Here is a 15,708-nt window from a genome sequence, read left to right as displayed (position 1 = left end):
GGGTGAAGGAACCATGGGGTGACACAGATGTGGGGTGACACGGATGTGGGGTGACAGAACCATGGGGTGACATGGATGTGGGGTGACATGGAGGTGGGGTGACATAAATATGAGGTGAAGGAACCATGGGGTGACACGGATGTGGGGTGACACGGATGTGGGGTGACAGAACCATGGGGTGACATGGATGTGGGGTGACATGGAGGTGGGGTGACATAAATATGGGGTGACAGAACCATGGGGTGACACGGATGTGGGGTGACACAGATATGGGGTGATATAAATGTGGGGTGACATGGATGTGGGTAGGGTGACATAAAGATGGGGTGACAGAACCATGGGGTGACATGGTTTGGGGTGACACAGCTATGGGGTGACATAAGCATGGGATAACAAATATGGACTGACATGGATGTGGGGTGACAGAACCATGAGGTGACATGGCTGTAGGGTGACATGGATGTGGGGTGACAGAACCATGGGGTGACATGGATGTGGGGTGACATAAGCATGGAGTAACAAATATGGGGTGATGTGGCTGTGAGGTGACAGAACCGTGAGGTGACATGGCCGTAGGGTGACATGGATGTGGGGTGACACAGCTATGGGGTGACATAAGCATGGGGTGACATGGATGTGGGGTAACATAAGCATGGGGTAACAAATATGGAGTGACATGGATGTGGGGTGACGTAAATATGGGGTGACACAGCTAGGGGGTGACATAAGCACGGGGTGACAAATATGGGGTGACATGGCTGTGGGGTGACAGAACCATGAGGTGACATGACTGTAGGGTGATATGGGTGTGGGGTGACATGGATGTGGGGTGACATGGATGCGGGGTGACAGAACCATGGGGTGACATGAATGTGGGGTGACACGGATGTGGGGTGACATAAATACGGGGTGAGAGAACCACGGGGCGACACAGCAGTGGGGTGACAGAACCATGGGGTGAAATGGATGTGGGGTGACACGGCTGTGGGTTGCCACAGCCACGGGGTGACACTGCTGTCCGTCTGTCCCCACGTCCGTCTGTCCCCCCCCCCCCAGGCATGCAGGACGGGGTTCGGCTGACGCTGGATTGCGCTCAGGCCGCCTTCATCTCCTATGACAAGATGGTGATTTCCCTCAAGGGAGGAGAGATGTGAGACGTCGGTCCCCGTTGTCACCAGCCCCCATTGTCACCTCCCCCCCATTGTCACCATCCCATTGTCACCCATTGTCACCACCCCCCCATTGTCCCCATCCCCAATCTCCCCATCCCTATTGTCACCGTCCCCCATCATCACCATCCCACTGTCACCATCCCAGTTGTCACTCATTGTCACCGTCCCACTGTCACCATCTCCTACTGTCACCATCCCCATTGTCCCCATCCCTCATTGTCACCATTCCATTGTCACCGTCCCCATTGTCACCATCTCATTGTCACCATCCCATTATCCCCATCCCCACTGTCACCATCCCACTGTCACCATCTCCATTGTCCCCATCCCATTGTCCCCATCCCATTGTCACCATCCCCAATCTCACCATCCCACTGGCCCCATCCCCATTGTCACCATCCCATTGTCACCCATTGTCCCCATCCCATTGTCCCCATTCCCATCATCATCGTCCCATTGTCACCGTCCCCATTGTCACCATCTCATTGTCCCCGACCCATTATCACTCAATGTCCCCATCCTTTTGTCCCCATCCCATTGTCACTCACTGTCCCCATCCCATTGTCACCATTGTCCCTGTCCCATTGTCACTCATTGTCCGCATCCCCAATGTCCCCATCCCCATTGTCACCATTGCATTGTCCCCACCCCATTGTCACTTGTTGTCCCCATCCCTTTGTCAGCATCCCCATCGTCACCATCCCTAATCATCACCATCCCATTGTCCCCACCCCATTGTCCCCATCCCCATTGTCCCCATCCCACTGTCACTCACTGTCCCCATCCCATTGTCCCCATCCCACTGTCACTCATTGTCCCCATCCCTTTATCAGCATCCCCATTGTCACCATCCCTAATCATCACCATCCCATTGTCCCCATCCCATTGTCACTCACTGTCCCCACCCCACTGTCCCCACCCCACTGTCACTCGCTGTCCCCAGCCCATCCTCACCCCCCACCTGTCCCCCCCCAGTTACGTTCTGACTCTCATCACGGATGGGATGCGCAGCGTCCGCTCCTTCCACTTCGACAAAGCGGCCGCCAGCGTCCTCACCACCTGCGTGAGTCCCAGCCCCCCATCCCCAAAACCCCCCCATCCCCACCCCCCCCCATGGCCCCAACCCCCCCATTCCCAAACCCCCCCCATCCCCACCCCCCATGGCACCCAACCCCCCCATTCCCAAAACCCCCCCATCCTCACCCCCATGGCCCCCAAACCCCCCATCGCCACCCCCCCATGGCCCCAACCCCCATCCCCAAAACCCCTCCATCATCAACCCCCATGGCCCCCAACCCCCCCCATGGTCCCAACCCCCCATTCCCCCAAACCCTCCCATGGCCCCAAACCCCCCATCCCCAAAACCCCCCCATCCCCACCCCCCCCATGGCCCCAAACCCCCCATCCCCAAACCCCCCCATCCCCACCACCCCCATGGCCCCAAAACCCCCCCATCCTTACCCCCCATGGCCCCAAAACCCCCATACCCCAAACCCCCCACCTCCCGTGGCACCCAACCCCCCCATTCCCAAAACCCCCCCATCCCCACCCCCATGGCCCCCAAACCCCCCATCACCACCCCCCCATGGCCCCAACCCCCATCCCCAAAACCCCTCCATCATCAACCCCCATGGCCCCCAAACCCCCCCATGGTCCCAACCCCCCCCATCCCCAAAACCCTCCCATGGTCCCCAAATCCCTCATCACCAGCCCCCCATGGCCCCAACCCCCCCCAAATGTCCCCCACCCCCTCAACCCCCCAATGTCCCCGAGAACCCCCCAATGTCCCCAACACCCCATTGTCCCCGACCCCCTCAACCCCCCCAATGTCCCCCTCCTCCCAATGTCCCCAATGTCCCCCCCCCCAACCCCCCCAGTGTCATCAACACTCCATTGTCCCCAATGTCCCCAACTCCCCCAACGCCCCCAGCGTCCCCAACTCCCCCCAGCCCCCTCAACGTCCCCCCCATTGTCCCCAATGTCCCCCCCCCCAGATGGTGACCCTTGAGCCGGGTTTCCTGTTCCTGGGTTCGCGGCTGGGCAATTCTCTGCTGCTGAAATACACCGAGAAGCTGCAGGACGCGCCGCCAGGGGGCGCCAAGGAGCCGCAGGACAAACAGGTCAGCGGGGGTCGCTGGGGTTCTTTGGGGGTCATTGGGGGTCATTGAGGGTCATTGGGGGGTCGTTGGGGATCGTTGGGGGTTACGGGGGTCGTTGGGGATCATTGGGGTCATTGGGGGTTATTGGGAGTCATTGGGGGTCATTGTGGGTCCATTGGGGGTCGTTAGGGGTCATTGGGGTCATTGGGAATCATTGGGGGTTGTTGGGGGTCATTGGGCATCATTGGGGGTCATTGGGGATCATTGGGGGTTACTGGGGTCATTAGGGGTCATTGGGGGCCCGTTGGGGGTCATTGGGTCATTGGGGGTAATTGGGGTCATTAGGGATTGTTGGGGGTTACTGAAGTCATTGGGGGACCGTTGGGGGTCGTTGGGGATCGTTGGGGGTTACTGGGGTCATTGGGGGTCGTTGGGGGTCGTTGGGGTTCTTTGGGGGTCATTGGGGGTCATTGGAGATCATTGAGGGTCATTGGGGGGTCGTTGGGGGTCATTGGGGGTTATGGGGGTCGTTGGGGGTCATTGGGGGTCCATTGGGGGTCGTTTGGGGGTTATTGGGCTCCGTTGGGGGTCATTGGGTATATTGGGGATCGTTGGGGGTTACTGGGGTCATTAGGGGTCATTGGGGTCCGTTGGGGGTCACTGGGGTCATTGGGGGTCATTGGGGTTCTTTGGGGGTCATTGGAGATCATTGAGGGTCCATTGGGGGTCGTTGGGGTCATTGGGATCATTGGGATCATTGGGGGTCATTGAGGTTGTTGGGGGTCTTTGAGGGTCATTGGGGGCCACCATGTCCCCATGGTCCCCATGGTCACCACGTCTCTGCCACCACCGTGTCCCCACCATTGGGTCCCCCATGTCCCCACCTTGATGGTGTCCCCATGGTCACCGTGTCACCGTGTCCCCATGGTCACCGTGTCCCCGCCATGGTGACGTCCCCACGGCCACCTCCCCGTGGTCACTGTGTCCCCCCCTCTGTGTCTTGGTGACACTGCTGTCCCCATGTCCCCATTCTGTGTCCCCATATGTGGTGACGCTGCTGTCCCCATGTCCTGGTGGCTCTTTTGTCCCCATGTCCCCATTCTGTGTCCCCGTATCTGGTGGCACTGCTGTCCCCATGTCCCCATTCTGCATCCCCATGTCCTGGTGACACTGCTGTCCCCATATCTGATGACACTTCTGTCTCTATGTCCCCATTCTATGTCCCCATGTCCTGGTGGCACTGCTGTCCCCATGTCCCCATATCTGGTGACACTGCTGTCCCCATGTCCTGGTGGCTCTTTTGTCCCCATGTCCTGGTGACACTTTTGTCCCCATGTCCCCATTCTGTGTCCCCCCACAGGAGGAGCCCCCCACCAAGAAGAAGCGCTCAGAGTCATCGGGGCCGTGGGCGGGTAGGTGACAATGGGGACAATGGGGGGGGGGGAGGTGCCACCATAGTGTCCCCATGGGGGGGTTTGGAGGGGGGAGGTGGCTTTGTGCCACTCCAGTGTCCCCAGAGGGGAGGTATAGGGGGGGAGGTGACACTGTGCCACCATGGTGTCCCCAAGGGGGTGGTATGGGGGGGAGGTGACACTGTGAGGGGGGAGGTGACACTGTGCCACCCTGCTGTCCCCATGGGGAGGAGGTGACACTGTGGGGGGGAGGTGACACTGTGCCACTGTGGTGTCCCCATGGGGGGGACGTGACACTGTGGGGGGGAGGTGACACGATAGGGGAGGGGGGGAAGGTAACACTGTGCCACTGTGGTGTCCCCATGGGGGGGAGGTGACACTATGGTGGGGGGGGGAAGGTGACACTGTGCCATCATGGTGTCTCCGGGGGGGGAGGAGGTGGCACTGTGCCACTGTGGTGTCCCCAGAGGGGGTTTTGGGGGGAGGGAGGTGACCCTGTGGGGGGGGAGGTGACACTGTGGGGGGGAGGTGACACAATGGGGGAGGGGGGGAAGGTGACACTGTGCCACCATGGTGTCCCCACGTGGAGGAGGTGACACTGTGCCACTGTGGTGTCCCCATAGCGGGTTTTGGGGGGGGAGGTGACCCTGTGAGGGGGGAGGTGACACTGTGTCACCATGGTGTCCCCATGGGGGGGGAGGGGTGACAATGTGCCACCGTGGTGTCCCCAAGGGGGTTTTATGGGGGGGAGGTGGCGCTGTGAGGGGGGAGGTGACACTGTGCCACCCTGCTGTCCCCATGGGGAGGAGGTGACACTGTGGGGGGGAGGTGACACGATGGCGGAGGGGGGGAAGGTGACACTGTGCCACTGTGGTGTCCCCATGGGGGGGAGGTGACACTATGGGAGGGGAGGGGAAGGTGACACTGTGCCATCATGGTGTCTCCATGGGGGGGAGGAGGTGGCACTGTGCCACTGTGGTGTCCCCAGAGGGGGTTTTGGGGGGAGGGAGGTGACCCTGTGGGGGGGGGAGGTGACACTGTGGGGGGGAGGTGACACAATGGGGGAGGGGGGGAAGGTGACACTGTGCCACCATGGTGTCCCCACGTGGAGGAGGTGACACTGTGCCACTGTGGTGTCCCTATAGGGGGTTTTGGGGGGGGAGGTGACACTGTGGGGGGGAGGTGACACTATGGGATGGGGGGGGAGGTGACACTACGGGATGGGGGGGGAGGTGACACTGTGCCATCATGGTGCCCCCATGTGAAGGAGGTGCCACTGTGGTGTCCCCATAGGGGATTTTGGGGGGGGAGGTGACCCTGTGAGGGGGGAGGTGACACTGTGGTGGGAGGTGACCCTGTCCCCCCCCAGGAGGGAAGTCAGCCGCTCAGGACGAGGTGGATGAGATCGAGGTGTACGGCAGCGAGGCGCAGTCGGGCACCCAGTTGGCCACGTTCTCCTTCGAGGTTTGTCCCCACGTTGTCCCCTCCTCGTCCCCACCCTGGTGACGCCGTGACTCTGTGCCACCCCTCCTTGTGTCACCTCAACTCCCCCCCCCCCCATCTCTTTGTCACCTCCCCCCCAGGTGTGTGACAGCATCCTCAACATCGGGCCCTGCGCCAACGCTGCCATGGGAGAGCCGGCGTTCCTGTCTGAGGAGGTGAGGGTTGTGGCACCGTGTCACCGTGTCACCGTGTCACTGTGTCACCATGTCACCATGTCACCTTGTCATTGTGTCACCGTGTCACCGTGTCACTGTGTCACCATGTCACTGTGTCACCATGTCACCATGTCACCTTGTCATTGTGTCACCGTGTCACCGTGTCACTGTGTCACCATGTCACCATGTCACCTTGTCATTGTGTCACCGTGTCACCTTGTCATTGTGTCACCGTGTCACTGTGTCACCATGTCACCGTGTCACCTTGTCATTGTGTCACCGTGTCACCTTGTCACTGTGTCACCTTGTCATTGTGTCACCATGTCACTGTGTCACTTTGTCACCATGTCGTTGTGTCACCATGTCACTGTGTCACTGTGTCACCGTGTCACCATGTCACTGTGCCACCGTGTCACCTTGTCATTGTGTCCCCTTGTCCCCATGACTGCGTGCTCCTATGACCCCATATCCCCAGAGTCCCCCCGTCCCCTCGCTGTCCCCATCGTGCTGGTGGCTGTCCGATGCTGAGGCCCCCAATGTCCCCTCCGTGTCCCCGCAGTTCCAGAACAGCCCTGAGCCGGACCTGGAGATCGTGCTGTGCTCCGGGTACGGGAAGAACGGGGCGCTGTCGGTGCTGCAGGTTTGTGCTGGGACCCCACAGCCCACAACCCCACATCCCATATCGACATCCCACATCCCCTATCCAATATCCCACATTCCATATTCCCATATCCCATATTCTCATATCCTATATCTCATATCCATACATCCCCACATCCCATATCCCATATTCTCCTATCCCATATCCCACATCCCACATCCCATATCCCACATCCCACATCCCATATCCATATCCCATATCCCATATTTCATATCCCACATCCCACATCCCTTATCCCCCCATCCCATACCCATATCCCATATCCCTCTGTCCCCACAGTGTCCCCATAGTGTCCCCCTGTCCCTATAGTGTCCCCCCATCCCTCCACCCCCCCATTGTTCCCCCAGTGTCCCCAAAGTCCCCCAATGCCCCCAATGTCCCCAACGTCCCCATAATGTCCCCAATGCCCCCAATGTCCCCCAGTGTCTCCCAGTGTCCCCATAATGTCCCCATGATGTCCCCAATGTCCCCAATGTCCCCATAATGTCCCCAATGTCCCCAATATTCCCCAATGTCCCCAAAATGCCCCCAATGTCCCCAACGTTCCCATAATGTCCCCAATGTCCCCAATCCCCCATAATGTCCCCCAATGTCCGCAGTGTCCCCAACGTCCCCATAATGTCCTCAATGTCCCCAATGTCCCTAACATTCCCCAATGTCCCCAGTGTCCCCATAATGTCCCCATAATGTCCCCAATGCCCTCAATGTCCCCAATGTCCCCAGTGTTCCTAATGTCCCCATAATGTTCCCCAGTGTCCCCAGTGTCCCCATAATGTCCCCAATGTTCCCAATGCCTCCAATGTCCCCAACGTCCCCCAGTGTCCCCGTAATGTCCCCAATGTCCCCAATCCCCCATAATGTCCCCCAATGTCCCCCCGTGTCCCCAGCGTCCCCATAATGTCCTCAATGTCCCCAATGTCCCATAATGTCCCCGATGTCCCCGATGTCCCCAATGTCCCCATCGCGTCCCCCCCCCCGCACCGCTCCGTTCCGGCGGTTCTCTCTGTTCCCCCGGATCCGGTTTTGGTGCCACAGCAGCGGCTGCCGGCTGAACCAGGGCGGCGCCGCCAGGGGGCGCTGCCTGTATGGGCCGGCCACAGCACTGCAACCCTATGGGGCGTCCCTGCCCCACATCCCTGCCCCACATCCCTGCCCCATAGCCCTGCCCCACAACCCTGCCCTATAGCCCTGCCCCATAGCCCTGCCCCATAACCCTGCCCCACATCCCTGCCACACATCCCTGCCCCATAGCCCTGCCCCATAGCCCTGCCCCATAGCCCTGCCCCATAGCCCTGCCCTACAACCCTGCCCTATAGCCCTGCCCCATAGCACTGCCCCACATCCCTGCCCCATAGCCCTGCCCCACATCCCTGCCCCATAACCCTGCCCTATAGCCCTGCCCCATAGCCCTGCCCCATATGTCTGCTTTACATCCCTGCCCCCCATAGCGCTGCCCCACATCCCTTCCCCACATCCCTGCCCCATAGCTCTATGGTTCCCACAGCTCTGCCCCATAGCGCTGCCCCACAGCGCTGCCCCACATCCCGGCCCCACATCCCTGCCCCACATCCCTGTCCCACATCCTGGCCCCACATCCCTGCCCCCCATGGCTGCCCCATAGCACTTGCCCTATAGCCTGGCCCCACATCCCTGCCCCATAACTCTATGGTTCCCACAGCCCTACAGCCCTATGGGGTGGCTCTGCCCCATAGCGCTGCCCCATAGCCCTGCCCCCCATCTCTGCCCCCATTCCTGCCCCACATTGCTGCCCCACGTCCCTGCCCCATTTCACTGCCCCACATCCCAGCTCCACATTCCTGCCCCATAGTGCTGCCCCACATCCCTGCCCCATAGCCCTGCCCCATAGCTCTGTCCCACAGCCCTGCCCCAGAGCCCTGCACTACAGTGCTGCCCCACAGCTCTATGGGTCCCTTCTGCCCCACAGCTCTGCCCCACAGCCCTATGAGTCCCTGCTGCCCCACATGCCTGCCCCATAGCGCTGCCCCATAGCCTTGACCCGCATCCCAGCCCACATCCCTGCCCCACATCCCTGCCCCATTTCACTGCCCCACATTCCAGTCCCATAGCCCTGCCCCTTAGCTCTGCCCCACATCCCTGCCCCATAGCCCTGCGCAATAGCTCTGCCCCACAGCCCCGTGGGGCCCTGCTGCTCCTTGGTGGTGCCCCACAGCTCTGTCCCACATCCCTGCCCCATAAATGCCCCATAACTTCTCCCATAACTGCCCCATAGCAGCCCCATAGCTGCCCCGTAGCCATCACGTAACTGCTCTATAGCTGCCCCATAGCACCCCACATCACCCCATATCTCCCCATAGCACACCATAACACCCCATAGCACCCCATAGACCCCCATAGCACCCATACACCCCATATCGCCCTATAGCACCCATGACACCCCATATCACCTCATCTCACCTCATCTCACCTTATAGCACCTATATCATCTCATAGCACCCCATAACACCCCACATCACCCTATAACACCCATAGCACCCCATATCCCCCCATCTCACCCCATAGCACCCACATCCCCCCATCTCACCCCATAGCTCTCACCCCATAGCACCCACATCCCCCCATCTCACCCCATAGCACCCACATCCCTCCATAGGACCCCATATCCCCCCATATCCCCCCATATCACCCCATATCACTCCATACCTCCCCATATCCTCCCATCTCACCCCATAGCACCCATCTCACCCCATATCACCCCACATCCCCCCATATCCCCCCACGTCACCCCATAGCACCCATACCACCCCATAGCACCCCATATCCCCCCATCTCACCCCATATCTCCCCATATCTCCCCACATCCCCCCACCTCACCCCACATCCTCCCATCTCCCCCCATATCCCCCCATAACCTCCTGTATCCCCCCATATCCCCCCATATCCCCCCATCTCCCCCCACATCCCCCCATATCCCCCCATATGCCCCCACGTCACCCCATACCACCCCACATCCCCCCATAGCACCCCATCTCCCCCCATCTCACCCCATATCCCCCCACCTCACCTCACATCCCCCCATCTCCGCCCATATCCCCCCATAACCTCCTGTATCCCCCCATCTCCCCCCATATCCCCACATCCCCCCATAGCACCCCATATCCCCCCATCTCACCCCATATCTCCCCATATCTCCCCACATCCCCCTATCTCACCCCATAGCACCCCATAGCACCCCATATCCCCCCACCTCACCCCACATCCCCCCATCTCACCCCATATCCCCCCATTTCACCCCATAGCACCCATATCCTCCTATAGCACCCCATATCCCCCCATATCCCCCCATTCCACCCCATACCACCCCACATCCCCCCATCTTACCCCATATCCCCCCACATCCCCCCACATCCCCCCATATCCCCCCATCTCACCCCACATCCCCCTATATCACCCCACATCCCCCCATCTCCCCCCATCTCCCCCTATTGCCCCCCATCTCCCCCATACCCCCCCCTGACCCCTGTGCCCCGTGTCCCCGCAGCGCAGCGTGCGGCCGCAGGTGGTGACGACGTTTGAGCTGCCGGGCTGCCACGACATGTGGACGGTGCTGGCGGCGCCGGGCGGCGCGGTGAGGGGCGCAGCGACGCCTCGCTGCCACCTGTGTCACCTGTGTCACCTCTGTGTCACCTCTGTGTCACCTCTGTCACCTGTGTCACCTCTGTGTCACCTGTGTCACCTCTGTGTCACCTCTGTGTCACCTGTGTCACCTGTGTCACCTCTGTGTCACCTCTGTCACCTCTGTCACCTCTGTGTCATCTGTGTCACCTCTGTGTCACCTCTGTCACCTCTGTCACCTCTGTGCCACCTCTGTCACCTGTGTCACCTCTGTGTCACCTCTGTGTCACCTCTGTCACCTCTGTCACCTCTGTGTCACCCCCTGCCACCTCTGTCACCTGTGTCACCTCTGTGTCACCTCTGTGTCACCTCTGTCACCTCTGTGTCACCTGCGTCACCTGGTGTCACCTCATGGCACCTCTGCCACCTGTGTCACCTCTGTGTCACCTCTGTGTCACCTCTGTCACCTCTGTGTCACCTGCGTCACCTGGTGTCACCTCATGGCACCTCTGCCACCTGTGTCACCTCTGTGTCACCTCTGTGTCACCTCTGTCAGCTCTGTGTCACCTTTGTCACCTCTGTCAGCTCTGTGTCATCTGTGTCACCTCTGTCACCTCTGTGGCACCTCTGTGGCACCTGTGTCACCTGGTGTCACCTCTGTCACCTCTGTGTCACTTCTGCATCACCTGGTGTCACCTGGTGTCACCTCTGTCACCTTTGTCATCTCCTGTCACCTCTGTGTCACCTCGTGTCACCTCGGGTCATCTCTGTCTCACCTGGTGGCACCTCTGTCACCTGTGTCACCCCCTGTCCCCCTGTCCTCCCATCCATATGTCCCCCTGTCCATCTGTCCCCATGTCCCCCTGTCCCCCTGTCCCCCTGTCCATCCGTCTCCCTGTCCCCCTGTTTCTCCATCCGTCAGTCCTCCTGTCTACTGTCCATCTGTCCCCATGTCCCCACGTCCCCCTGTCCATCCATCCCCCTGTCCATATGTCCCCATGTTCCCCTGTACCCCCGTCCATCTGTCCCCCTGTCCCTCTGTACATATGTCCCCATGTCTGTATGTTCCCCTGTCCGTCTGTCCATCCGTCCCCATGTCCCCTTGTCCCCCCATCCATCCGTCCCCCTGTCCCCCTGTTCTCATCTCCCCTTGTTCCCCTGTCTCCTTGTCCCTGTGTCTGTCTGTCCCTGTGTCCCCTTGTCACACTGTTCCCTTGTCCCCCTGTCCCCCGTCCCCCTGTCCCCATGTCCCCCCGTCCATCTGTCCCCCTGTCCATCCATCCCCATGTCCCCCTGGCCATCTGTCCCCATGTCCCCCCATCCATCTGTCCCCCTGTCCATCCATCCCCATGTCCCCCGTCCATCTGTCCCCCTGCTCCCCATCCATATGTCCCCATGTCCCCCCGTCCATCTGTCCCCCCGTCCATCCATCCCCATGTCCCCCTGTCCCCCCGTCCATCTGTCCCCCCGTCCATCTGTCCCCCTGTCCCCCTGTCCCCCCGTCCATCTGTCCCCCTGTCCATCCATCCCCGTGTCCCCCTGTCCCCCCGTCCATCTGTCCCCCTGTCCCCCTGTCCCTCAGGCAGAGCCCAGCGCTGCAGCTGACCCCGCAGAGAAGGAGCCTTCGGCCCCCGACCCCCCCGAGGACGAAGGGCAGCGGCACGGCTTCCTCATCCTCAGCAGGGAGGACTCCACCATGGTGAGGGGCACGGGGGGACGGGGACAGGGGGACAAAGTCACAGGGTGACAGCGAGATGGGGTGACAAAGTGACAGGGAGACAGGATGACAGGGTGACAGCGAGATGGGGTGACAAAGTGACAGGGTGACAGGGAGACAGGATGACAGGGTGACAGCGAGATGGGGTGACAAAGTGAGAGGGTGACAGGGAGACAGGATGACAGGGTGACAGCGAGATGGGGTGACAAAGTGACAGGGTGACAGGGAGACAGGATGACAGGGTGACAGGGAGATGGGGTGACAGGGTGGCAGAGTGACAGGGTGACAGGGAGATGGGGTGACAGGGTGACAAAGTGGCAGGGTGATGGGGTGACAGGGAGATGGGGGTGACAAAGTGACAGGGTGTTGGGGCGATGGGGCAACAGGGAGATGAGGTGACATGGTGAAAAGTGACAGGGTGACGGGGTGACAGAGTGACAGGGTAATGGTGTGACAGTGACAGGGTGACAGTGACAGTGACAGGGAGATGTAGTGACAGAGTGACAAGGTGTTGGGGTGACTGACAGAGTGACAGTGTGACAAGGTGATGGGGTGACAGGGTGATGGGGTGATACAGTGCTGAGGTGACAGGGTGATGGGGTGACAAAGTGAACAGGGTGACAGGGAGATGGGGTGACAGAGTGACAGATGGGGTGACAGGGTGATGGGGTGTTGGGATGATGGACAGAATATGGGGTTATGGGGTGACAGAGTGACACAGTGATGGAGTGACAGAGTGACACAGTGTTGGGGTGACAGTGTGTTGGGGTGACAGGGTGATACGGTGACATTGCAGTGGGGTGATGTGGTGACATGGTGGTGAGGTGACATGGTGACAAGGTGACACAGTCACAAGGTGACATGGTGATCGGGTGATGGTGTGATGTGGCAGTGGGGTGACGTGGTGACGGGGTGACATGGTGACAAAATGGCATGGTGAGAAGGTGAGAAGGTGACATGGTGGCAAGGTGAAATAGTGACGGGGTGACATGGTGACAGGGTGACATGGTGACAAGGTGAAATGGTGATGGGGTGACCTGGTGACGGGGTGACATGGTGACAAAGTGACATGGTGAGGGGTGACCTGGTGACAGGGTGACAAGGTGACATGATGATGGGGTGACAAGGTGACACTGTGACATGGTGATGGGGTGACAAGTTGACATGGTGATGGGGTGAAATGGTGATGGGGTGACAAGGTGACGAGGTGACACTGTGACATGGTGATGGGGTGACAAGTTGACATGGTGATGGGGTTACAAGGTGACAAAGTTACACTGTGACATGGGGATGGAGTGATGAGGTGACATGGTGATGGGGTGACATGGTGACGGGGTGAAATGGTGATGGGGTGACAAGGTGACATGGTGACATGGTGCCACGGCAATGGGGTGACATGGTGACGAGGTGACATGGTGATGGGGTGACAAGGTGACATGGTGACATGGTGATGGGGTCACAAGGTGACAAGGTGACATGGTGACAAGGTGACATGGTGACAAGGTGACATGGCAATGGGGTGACACGGTGATGGGGTGACACGGTGACAAGGTGACATGGCGATGGGGTGACACGGTGATGGGGTGACACGGTGACAAGGTGACATGGTGATGGGGTGACGTGGTGATGAGGTGACATGGCGATGGGGTGACATGGTGATGGGGTGACAAGGTGACATGGTGACATGGTGATGGGGTGACACGGTGATGGGGTGACAAGGTGACATGGTGACATGGTGATGGGGTGACACGGTGACATGGCGATGGGGTGACGTGGTGACGAGGTGACACGGTGACGGGGCGACAAGGTGCCCCGGTGCCACGGTGCCGTTGTGCTGCGGCGCAGATCCTGCAGACGGGCCAGGAGATCATGGAGCTGGACACCAGCGGCTTCGCCACGCAGGGCCCCACCATCTTCGCGGGGAACATCGGCGACGGCCGCTACATCGTGCAGGTGTCGCCGCTGGGAGTGCGGCTGCTGGAGGGCGGTGAGCTGCGGCACCGCGGCACCGCGGCCCCTGTCCTGGAGCCCCACGGCCCCACAGCCCTACGGCCCCACGGCCCCACATCCCCATGGCCCCACGGCCCCTGTCCTGGAGCCCCACAGCCCCATGGCCCCACATCCCCACGGCCCCACAGCCCGTGTCCGGGAGCCCCAGAGCCTACAGACCCACGGCCCCACAGCCCTACGGCCCCACAGCCCATATCCTATAGACCACGTCCCCACATCCCCACATCCCCACATGCCATGTCCTGGAGCACCAGAGCTCATAGCCCCACATCCCCACGGCCCCACAGCCCATACCCTACAGCCCATATCCTATAGACCACATCCCCACATCCCACGTCCTATAGCCCATATCTTAAAACCCATATCCTACAGCCCGTATCGTACAGCCCATATCCTAGAGCTCATATCCTGCAGCCCATATCCTATAGACCACATCCCCACGTCCCATGTCCTGTAGCCCATATCCTACAGCCCATATCTTAGAGCTCATACCCTACAGCCCATATCCTACTGACCACATCCCCACATCCCATGTCCTGGAGCCCCGAGCCCATAGCCCCACATCCCCATAGCCCTACATCCCCATGGCCCCACGGCCCCACAGCCCATATCCTACAGCCCATATCCTACAACCTATACCCTACAGCCCATATCCTATAGACCACATCCCCACACCCCATGTCCTACAGCCCATATCCTACAGCCCATATCCTATAGACCGCATCCCCACATCCCACATCCTGGAGCCCCAGAGCCCACAGCCCCACATCCCCACAGCCCCAAAGCCCAAATCCTATAGACCACATCCCCACATCCCACGTCCTGGAGCCCCAGAGCCCAGAGCCCCACATCTTCACGCCCCCATGGCCCCACAGCCCATATCCTACAGCCCATATCCTACAACCCATGTCCTACAGCCCATATCCTATAGCCCACATCCCCACATCCAATATCCTATAGCCCCGTATCCCATAACCCCATATCCCCACATCCCATGTCTCCATAGCCCATATCCTATAGCCCACATCCCCACATCCCGTATCCTATAGCCCCATATCCCATAACCCCATATCCCCACATCCCATGTCCCCATAGGCCATATCCTATAGCCTACATCCCCATGGCCCTATAGCCCATACCCTACAGCCCATATCCTACAGACCACATCCCCACTTCCCATGTCCTACAGCCCGTATCCTATAGCCCACGTCCCCATGGCCCTACAGCCCAGATCCCCACAGCCCCATAGCCCATATCCTATAGCCCACATCCCCACATCCCGTATCCTATAGCCCCATATCCCATAACCCCATATCCCCACATCCCATGTCCCCATAGCCCATATCCTACAGCCCACATCCCCATGGCCCCATAGCCTAGATCCT

The 15,708-nt window shown here is 60.0% G+C and overlaps 1 protein-coding gene across 1 annotated transcript in view; it reads left to right on the top strand.

The window, feature by feature from the left end:
• Positions 1-15,708, top strand: part of CPSF1 (cleavage and polyadenylation specific factor 1) — a 63,395-nt gene that overhangs the window by 11,980 nt on the left and 35,707 nt on the right. The window contains exons 10-19 of the mRNA XM_090138261.1: positions 1,057-1,150; positions 2,148-2,235; positions 3,167-3,292; positions 4,632-4,683; positions 6,053-6,147; positions 6,267-6,341; positions 6,901-6,981; positions 10,523-10,609; positions 12,179-12,295; positions 14,159-14,300. Coding sequence (XP_089994387.1) covers positions 1,057-1,150; positions 2,148-2,235; positions 3,167-3,292; positions 4,632-4,683; positions 6,053-6,147; positions 6,267-6,341; positions 6,901-6,981; positions 10,523-10,609; positions 12,179-12,295; positions 14,159-14,300 — 957 coding nt within the window. The remainder of the gene's footprint in view (positions 1-1,056; positions 1,151-2,147; positions 2,236-3,166; positions 3,293-4,631; positions 4,684-6,052; positions 6,148-6,266; positions 6,342-6,900; positions 6,982-10,522; positions 10,610-12,178; positions 12,296-14,158; positions 14,301-15,708) is intronic.

The sequence above is a fragment of the Phasianus colchicus genome, chromosome 3 (assembly GCF_987193195.1).
Source record: "Phasianus colchicus chromosome 3, bPhaCol1.hap1.1, whole genome shotgun sequence".
In the NCBI taxonomy this organism is placed as follows: Eukaryota; Metazoa; Chordata; class Aves; order Galliformes; family Phasianidae; genus Phasianus; species Phasianus colchicus.
Note: the sequence above shows the minus strand (reverse complement) of the source record. Positions and strands in the feature narration are given on the sequence as shown.